Source organism: Mandrillus leucophaeus, unplaced genomic scaffold, assembly GCF_000951045.1.
Source record: "Mandrillus leucophaeus isolate KB7577 unplaced genomic scaffold, Mleu.le_1.0 Scaffold129, whole genome shotgun sequence".
Classification (NCBI taxonomy): domain Eukaryota; kingdom Metazoa; phylum Chordata; class Mammalia; order Primates; family Cercopithecidae; genus Mandrillus; species Mandrillus leucophaeus.
In genome coordinates, this window is record NW_012101243.1 from 880,487 (window position 1) to 890,374 (window position 9,888).

The 9,888-nt window shown below is 45.1% G+C and overlaps 1 protein-coding gene across 2 annotated transcripts in view; it reads right to left on the reverse strand.

Annotated features, from left to right (window-relative positions):
• LOC105533825 (cyclic nucleotide-binding domain-containing protein 2) overlaps positions 1-9,888 on the reverse strand; it is a 57,614-nt gene that overhangs the window by 11,513 nt on the left and 36,213 nt on the right. For both annotated transcript variants that reach the window (XM_011972372.1, XM_011972371.1), the window contains exons 8-9: positions 8,316-8,493; positions 5,841-5,961 (exon numbers count right to left, since the gene is read on the reverse strand). In XM_011972372.1, coding sequence (XP_011827762.1) covers positions 5,841-5,961; positions 8,316-8,493 — 299 coding nt within the window. The remainder of the gene's footprint in view (positions 1-5,840; positions 5,962-8,315; positions 8,494-9,888) is intronic.

Consider the following 9,888-nt stretch of genomic DNA (forward strand, 5'->3'; position numbering starts at 1 on the left):
CCAGGCTGGAGTGCAGTGGTGCAATCCTGGCTCACTGCAACCTCTGCAACCTGGGTTCAAGTGATTCTCCTGCCTCAGCTTCCCGAGTAGCTGGGGTTACAGGTGTGTGCCACCATGCCTGACTAATTTTGTATTTTTAGTAGAAATGGGGTTTCACCATGTTGGCCAGGCTGGTCTCAAACTCCCAACCTCAGGTGATCCGCCCGCCTTGGCCTCCCAAAGCGTCTGGGATTACAGGCATGAGCCACCGCGCCCGGCCTGGTGGTCTTATTTTTTAAAACAGTTTTAGATTTACAGAAAAATTGAGAAGATGGTGCAGAAAGTGCCTATATACTCCACGTCCAGTTTCCCACATCTTACATTGGTAAGTCTTTGTTACAATTAGTGAACCTCTACTGCTACATTATTGTTAGCTAAAGTCAATGAGTTGCTTAGATTTCCTGTTTCACCTAATGCCCTTTTTCTAGTTCACTGTCTTATCCAGTATACAACATTACGTTTAATAACAGGGCTCTTTAGGCTCCTCTTGGCTGTGGCATTTTCTCAGGCCATTTTTTATTATCTTGGCAGTTTTGAGGGTACTCACTGAGTATTTTGTGGGATGCCATTGTTAGAATTTGTCTCATGTTTTCCCTCTAATCATGTCTCATGATTAGACTGGAGTTATAAGATATTGAGAGGATGGCCACAGAAGTTAAGTGATATTTTCATCACATCCTATCAAGGAACAATACTATCAACATGATGTTTTACTATTGATGTTGACCTTGATGATCTGGCTGTGTTTTTCAGATTTTTTCCACTGTAAAGTTACTTCACTCCCCCCTTGCCATACTGTATTCTTTGGAAGGAAGTCCTATGCATGGCCCACATTAAAGGAGTAGAGAGTTAGGCTCTCTCTCCTTTAAGACAGTGTAGCTACATAAATTGCTTGAAATTTATTCTGCAGGGAGATTTGTCTCTTCTCCTCCATTTATTAATTCATTATTAATTCATTTATATCAATATGTACTCACGAATGTTTATTTTGTACTTTTGGTTATAATCCAACACTGCTTTATTTTGTTTTTCAAATTGTTTCAGCTTTGGCCACTGGGAGATATTTTAGGTGGCCCCCGTGTCCTTGGACATGCTCCCATATTAAAGTAGTTCCTGCCCCTCCCCCAGCTCTTCCTTACTTTCTGGCATTACAATATGTTCTAGACTCATCCTGTGTATTTCCTGCCCTAGTCCTAGATTCAACCATTCTTCCAAAGAGCCCTTGTTCCTTTTATTGGGAAATTGTATTAGAAATCATGATCTGGTTTCTTGACATTGGCCTGGGCAATGGTTTTTTTTTGGGTATGACCCCAAAACACAGGCAACAAAAGCAAAAATAGACAAATGAGATTGCATCAAACTAAAAAGCTTCTGCATAGCAAAGGAAACAACAACAAAGTAAAAAGACAACCTAAAGAATGATAGAAAATATTTGCAAGCTGTACATCTGATAAGGGGATAATATCTAAAATGTATAACGAACTTAGACAACACAGTCTCAAGAAATAAAATAGCCTGGTTAAGAAGTGGGCAAAGGCCGGGCGCGGTGGCTCAAGCCTGTAAACCCAGCACTTTGGGAGGCTGAGACGGGCGGATTACGAGGTCAGAGGATCGAGACCATCCTGGCTAACACGGTGAAACCCCGTCTCTACTAAAAAATACAAAAAAAACCTAGCCAGGCAAGGTGGTGGGCGCCTGTAGTCCCAGCTACTTGGGAGGCTGAGGCAGGAGAATGGCGTAAACCCAGGAGGTGGAACTTGCAGTGAGCTGAGATCCGGCCACTGCACTCCAGCCGGGCAAAAAGAGCAAAGCTCTGTCTAAAAAAAAAAAAAAAAAAAAGAAGTGGGCAAAAACTCTGAATAGACATTTCTCAGAGGAAGACATACAAATGACCAACAGGTATATGAAAAAAATGCTCAACATCACTGATCATCATGGAAATGCAAAGTGAAAATCCAATGAGATATTGAGTTATACCTGTTAAAATGATTACTATCAAAAAGACAAAACATGACAAATGTTGGCAAAGATTTGGAAAAAAGGGAACCCTCAAATGTTATTGGTGGGAATATAAATTAGGACAGCCTTTATGAAAAACAGTATGGAGGCCAGGCACGATGGTTCACGCCTGTAATCCCAGCCCTTTGGGAGGCCAAAGTGGGAGTATTGCTTGAGGCCAGGAGTTCCAGACCAGCCTGGGCAATATAGTGAGACCCTGTCTCTAACAAAAAATAAAAAAATTAGTTGGGCATGGCAGCACACACCTGCAGTCTCAGCTATTCACAATACTCAGGTGAGAGCATTGGTTGGGCCCAGGAGTTCAAGGCTGCAGTGACCCATGATCACTCGCCACTGCACTCCAACCTGAGTGACAGAGCAAGACCTTGTCTCTTAAAAAGAATAAAAGAGGTCGGGCACAGTGGCTTACACCTATATTCCCAGCACTTTGGTAGGCTGAGGTGGGTGGATCACGAGGTCAGGAGTTCGAGACCAACCCGGCCAACATGGTGAAACCCCACCTGTACTAAAAATACAAAAAATTAGCCAGACATGGTGGTGGGCACCTGTAATCCCAGCTACTTGGAAGCCTGAGGCAGGAGAATCACTTGAACCCAGGAGGCAGAGGTTGCAGTGAGCCAAGATGGCACCACTGCATTCCAGCCTGGGTGACAGAGCAAGACTCTGTCTCAAAAAACAAAAAAGAAGAAAGAAGGAAAGAAAGAAACCAACCAACCAACCAACCAACCAAGATCCAAGTGCTAAGTGTGCTCATTGCTGGAAGGGTATCATTTCTTTTAGGCCCTATTATCTGACAGAGCAAAACAGTTGTATGTTTCTAACCATACCCATACATATTTCTTTTTTTTTTTTTCCTGAGATGGAGTCTCGCTCTGTCACCCAGGCTGACATGCAGTGGCGCGATCTCCGCTCACTGCAAGCTCTGCCTCCCGGGTTCCTGCCATTCTCCTGCCTCAGCCTCCCGAGTAGCTGGGACTACAGGCGCCCGCCATCATGCCAAGCTAATTTTTTTGTATTTTTAATAGAGATGGGGTTTCACAGTATTAGCCAGGATGGTCTCGATCTCCTGACCTTGTGATCCGCCCACCTCAGCCTCCCAAAGTGCTGGGATTACAGGTGTGAACCACCATGCCTGACCTACCTACACATATATTTCTATACATAATTATCTGTAAGTATATATTGAGCTAAATTTGAGTATCTACTGATGTTTTCAACTCTAATCCATTACTACATGGAGCATTCTAGGCTCCCCCTGCTTTCTATACATTCCTGCTTAAATTGTGAAAAACCTGGCTCCTACCCTCTGCCATCCATTTACTGAACTGATTTATTTCAGTGTTAACACTGTGTACATGTATAGTAGTAGAAGTATTGTTAATCCACAACTTCATGAGAAACAGCTTTATCACTAGGGCACAGTGCTCAGACACAGTTCCTTTCGCTTTAGTCTTACCAACTCCACTCATTTCCAAAGTTACTTAAGTCAGCATCTTTTCCCCCAACTGCTTCACAGAGATTGTTTCATACATTTGTAATGGTTAGATTATCTTGTCATAGTTTGTATTCCTTCCTAGGATCCACTGACCTCCTAGATGATTTTTTTCTTTTTTCTTTTTTTCGAGACGGAGTCTTGCTCTGTCACCCAGGTTGGAATGCAGTGGCGCTATCTGCTCACTGCAAGCTCCACCTCCTGGGTTCACATCATTCTCCTGCCTCAGCCTCAAGAGTAGCTGGGACCACAGGCGACTGCCACCATGCCCGGCTAATTTTTTGTATTTTTAGTAGAGATGGGGTTTCACCGTGTTAGCCAGGATGATCTCGATGACCTCGTGATCCGCCTGCCTCAGCCTCCCAAAGTGCTGGGATTGCAGGTGTGAACCACCATGCCCAGCTGATTTTTTTCTGTTTTAACAAATTGCATACATTAAGATTCACTTTTTGTGCTGTAAAATTAAATGGGTTTTGACAAATGCTTTTGTATCCACCATTACAGTACCATAGAGAATAATTTTACTGCCCTAAAAGTCCCCTGTGCTTCACCTATTCATCCCATCTCCTGAACTCCAAACCTCTTGCAACCACTGATAATTTTACTATCTCCATAGTGTTTTTCTTTTCCAGAATGTCATAGAATTGGAATCATGCAATATTTAGCCTTTTCATAATGAATTCCTTAGAAATTGTTTTTTGTTTTTTTTTTTGAGACAGAGTTTTGCTATTGTTGCCCAGGCTGGAGTGCAATGGCGCCATCTTGGCTCATCGCAACCTCCACCTCCTGGGTTCAAGCAATTCTCCTGACTCAGCCTCCCAAATAGCCGGGATTACAGGTGTCCACCACGCCTAGCTAATTTTGCATTTTTAGTAGAGACGGGGTTTCTCCATGTTGGTCAGGCTGGTCTTGAACTCGCAACCTCAGGTGATCCACCCGCATTGGCCTCCCAAAGTGTTGGAATTACAGGCATGAGCCACCGCGCCTGGCCTAGAAATTGAATTCTTTAGAAATTAGATTCTGTAAAAATATTAGGTAATTTATGGATTTGTTATTAATTTTTTTTTTTTTTTTTTTTAGATGGAGTTTTGCTCTTGTCACCCAAGCGGAGTGCAGTGGCACAATCTTGGCTCACTTCAACCTCCGCCTCCCGAATTCAAGCAATTCTTGTGCTTCAGTCTCCCAAACAGGTGGGATTTCAGGTGCCCGCCACCACACCTGGCGTTTTGGTTTGGGTGTTTTTTTTTTGGTGGAGATGAAGTTTCACTCTTGTCGCCCAGGCTTTAGTGCAATGGCACGATCTCAGCTCACTGCAACCTCCGCCTCCCAGGTTCAAGTGATTCTCCTGCCTCAGCCTCCCGAGCAGCTGGGATTATAGGTGCGCGCCACCATGCCTGGCTAATTTTTGTATTATTAGTAGAGATGGGGTTTCACCATGTTGGCCAGGCTGGTCTTGAACTCCTGACCTCAAGTGATCCAATCTGCCTCAGCCTCCCAAAGTGCTGGGATTACAGGTGTGAGCCACCATACCTGGGCCCCAGCTAATTTTTGTATTTTTAGCAAAGACGAGATTTCACCATGTTGGCCAGGCTGGTCTTGACCTCAAGTGATCCACCCGCCTTCAGCCTCCCAAAGTGCTGGGGCTACTGTGCCTAGCTGGTATTGTGTTTTTTAATGTCAAATTCCAATTGTTCATCGCTGGTATAAGTAAAGCAATGGACTCTCGTATATTAATCTTGTATCCTGTGACTTTGCTATATAATCTCATTAGTTTCAGGAGGTTTTTCTTTTTTAAAAAATTGTTTGGAATTATCTACATAGACAATAATGTTATCTGCAAACAAAGATAGTTTTATTTCTTCCTTCCCAATCTGTATGCCTTTTATTTCCTTTTCTTGAATGGACTAGCTAGGGCTTTCAGTACAGTGTTGAATAGGAGTGGTAAGAGGGAACATCTTTGCCTTGTTCCTGGATTCAGTTGGGATCACAGGCGCACCACGCCCGGCTAATTTTTATATTTTTAGTAGACACAGGGTTGCACCACGTTGGCCAGGCTGGTCTCAAACTCCTGACCTTGTGATCTGCCCACCTCGGTCTCCTATAGTGCTGGGATTACAGGTGTGAGCCACTGTGCCAGGCCTACTCTTATCACATCTTTACAAATCAACACAATTCCTTGATATCATCAAATATGGAGGGAAGTGTTTTTAAACCTTTACCGTCATTACTTAACATTCCAGCCCATTTGTGTTACGTACTCTGTGGTGAACAACGCTCTTGGCATACTCACCAAAATTTCTCCCTGCTCCACAGTGTGCACCTTCATGTAGGCCCCCACTGCAGCCTCCTTGGGGAGCTCACCAAGCTTGGTATTGATCATGGCACATTTGATCGACTGAACAGGCCTGGATCTGAAATGTGACAGCTTGTTAGAGAGCTCATCTGTAACACAGTCTGCTCCTGAGGCCCTAGCTAATCAGCCCTCACTCTTCTGCACATGGAGGACTCCCCTCCCTGGGGAATTCACAACTCCCCAGAAGGCGAGAAAACTCAAAATCAAGCCCTGGAAGAGACTTGACTCCCATTGTCAGGAATTGGAGGGTGCAGAATAGGAGACTAGGGAGAGGAAGGTGATACAGGCCCTCCCCTTAAACACCTGAGGGCTGTTCTCCTGGAGGCAGGGGCTGATGATCCCATGCAGCCATGCCAGGCCTACTGGGTGGGAAGTCCAGGCTGGCCCTCTCATGCCCAGCATGAGGAAAGAATTTCTTTCTTTTTTCTTTCTTTTTTTTTTCTTTGAGACAGAGTCTCACTCTGTCACCAGGCTCGAGTGCACTGATGGGATCTCTGCCCACTGAAACCTCCACTTCTGGGGTTCAAGTGATACTCTTGCCTCAGCCTCCCAAGTAGCTGGGACTACAGGTGCCTACCACCATGCCCGGCTAATTTTTAGCAGAGACAGGGTTTCACCATGTTGCCCAGGCTGGTCTCAAACTCCTGGCCTCAAGTGATCTGGCCGCTTTGGCCTCCCAGAGTGCTGGGATTATAGGCATGAACTACTGCGCCCAGTCAAGAGGAAGAAATTTCTTTTCTTTTCTTTTCTTTTTTTTTTTTGAGATGGAGTTTTGCTCTTGTTGCCCAGGCTGGAGTGCAGTGGCACAATCTTGGATCACTGCAACCTAGATTCTTCGGAAGGATTATCCATCACAGCTCAAAAGTGACAGGGTGCTCGTTATGGAGGCCAGCAGTTTGGAAATGTTAACAGGCAAAGGACTCACATGAAGTGGCCCTTGCAGGAATGCAGGGATTTTGACACTGGTGCCATTGTTAGTCTCATTATGACACTTCAATTTCAAAAGTAGCAGGGATAGGGGGCTGTGCTCCTCTGGACCCAGCAGTGAGCTGCTTCTAGGGTGGTCCCCACTGAGTCTCATCTTCCGCTCTTCATCCTCACCAGAAAAAACAAAAGCACAGCACCCAGTGTGCATCCGCCTCATACCAGTTGTGACAATCGCACTGATAACAACACTGAGCTGCTCAGGTTTGAGTCCTGGCTCTGCCACTTTCCACCTGTGCAAACTGGAACAAGCAACTTAACCTCTCTCCGTACCTTGGTTTTCTCACCTGAAAAATGGGAATGATTATAATAGTACTCGTAGAGTTGCTATGGAGATTAAATTAGATAATTCAGTACTAGGCACCGAAAAGGGGTTTTGTTTTGTTTTGAGATGAAGTCTGGCTCTGTTGCCCAGGCTGAAGTACAGTGGCATGATCGCAGCTCATTGCAACCTCCGCCTCCTGGGTTCAAGTGATTCTTGTGCCTCAGCCTCCCAAGTAGCTGGAACTACAGGCGCCTGCCATCATACCCAGCTAATTTTTGTATTTTTAGTGGAGATAGGGTTTTACCATGTTGGCCAGGCTGGTTGCGAACCCCTGACCTCAGGTGATCCGCCCGCCTCAGCCTCCCAAAGTGCTGGGATTACAGGCATGAGCCACCATGCCCAGCCTGTTTTCTTTCCTTTTTTTTTTTTTTTTTTTTTAAAGAGACAGGGTCTTGCTGTGTTGCCCAGGCTGGGGTACAGTGACATGATCACAGCTCACTGCAGCCTCAACTTCCTAGGCTCAAGCGATCCTCCTGTGTCAGCCTCCTGAGTAGCTAGGATTACAGGTATGTGCCACTATGCCCAGCTACAAAAAGTATTCTGTAAGTGTTAACTATAATTATCAGTATCTCATTTAACTGCTGGCTTGCAACAACCCCAAGACTTAGATGCTATTATCTACCAAGAAATACAGCCTAGAGAGGTCAAGTCCCTTGCCTGGGGACACAGAGCTAAAATAAGTGGCCAAGCCAGGATTAATTCCAAACACAGGCTCTTATCTACTGTGCTATAACTGCCTTCCTTAGATGGACAGAATTTTCTGAAGCAGCTCAGAATCAAAACAGCCCAGAAACACACAGACCGACAGAATGTCAGAGCCGGAAGATCTGTCCAGTCCCTTCTTCCTTAAATGGGGTACTGAGGCCCTGAGAAAAGACGTGGCTGAATGCCTGAAGTAGCCTTGTGAGTTACAGGTGGAGAATGCAGGTCCTGGCTCTCAGACCCAGGACATCTCTAGGCTGCCTCATGCACAACCCTTTGGGATTGACCTGTGTCCTCCACCTTTGCCCCCTCTCCAGCATCCCCAACATTCTGCCATATAAGTACTATCTCTCTTTGCAACCACAGTCTGGACCTGTCTATCTGCCAAGGGCTGAGCTTACTGGATCTTCGGGCCCAGCATCTTGGGGAGAGTGTCTCCTGAGGTTCCGATCTTCCTGCTGAAGCTCGTCCCCTGTAACCCCCAGGCTTTTTTGAGATGCAGAAGTTTCAAGGAGCTAAAGTCTTGTAGAGGATATGACTTGATCTGGAATTCCTTAAATCTTTCCATAGGAGAGTATTCTGTTAGAGAAAGCACAGGAAAAGATACTTATGGATCTTTGCAATAATGACGGTTATGGTGGTAGTAGTTGAAGCTTATCACAGGAACCTGCCTGGATGGTCTAGCACATGGGGAAATTTTTTTTAAAAAAAAGAAAGATAAAACACTGTGGCCTCCATGCAATGTCCCTGGGTGGCAGGCCCTGCGCTAGAGCCTTTACATCCATTACATCTGGAGAAGGGTGATTAACGTACTTTAAGAGATAAGATGAACAGCAGAGAGCTCAAGTCACCCAGAAAAAGGTTAAAGCTTGGATTTGAACTCAGGTCTCTTGGATTCAAAGCTCCTATCATTCCATTAACAGACCATATTTATCCTGGCATTCAAACTGGGCTTTCAAATTGGGGCAGGGTCAGCAATAAAAGATAAATGGATGACTGGTCATGGAACCTCAGACAAGTCATGTAATCATTACAGCCCTCATAGAACTACTATAAGAATTACAGGCTGGGCATGGTAGTTCACGTTTGTAATCGCAGCACTTTGGGAGGCTGAAGTAGATGGTCACTTGAGCCCAGGAGTTCAAGAGCAGCCTAGGCAACATGGCAAGACTTCATCCCTACAAAAACTTAAAGAATTAGCCAGGCATGCTGGTGCACACCTATAGCCCTAGCTACTGGGGACACTGAGATGGAAGGATTGCGTGAGCCCAGGAAGTTGAGGCTGTAGTAAGCTGTGTTCACGACACTGTGTTCCAATCTGGGCAACAGTAAGGCTTTGCCTCAAAAAAAAAGAATTACAGATAAAGAATGTGATATGCCTAACACAGTGCCAGCATATAATAGGCCCTCCATGAGAGTTATTTTGAAAGATCACCAAGAGCCAGTTGCAGCGGTGCACACCTGAGTTCTAGCTACTCAGGAGGCTGAGGTAGGAGGATTGCTTGAGCCTAGGAGCTCAAGTTCAGCCTGGACAACATAGAAAGACCTCATCTCTTAAAATAAAATAAAATAAAACTCAAAGGAAATATAATTCAGAAATAAAAAGGAGTAAACTACTCAGCATGCTAAGTAAAAGAAGCCAGATACAAGAGTCCATACTGTATGATCTCATTTATATGAAACCATAGGAAGACAAATCTAACCCATAATGACAGAAAACAAATCAGTGGTTGCCTAGGGCAGGGGTGAGGGGTAGAGACTGACTGGGAGGGGGCACAAGGGAACTTTTTAGGGTGATGGAAATGTTCTATAACTTGCCTGTAGAGGTATAAATTTGTCATGGAACTATGGCTGGGTGCAGTGGCTCACGCCACTGTAATCCCATGCTTTGGAAGGCCAAGGCAGGAGGATCGCTTGAGCTCAGGAGTTTGAGACCAGGCTGGGCAACATGGCAAAGCCCCGTCTCTACAAAAC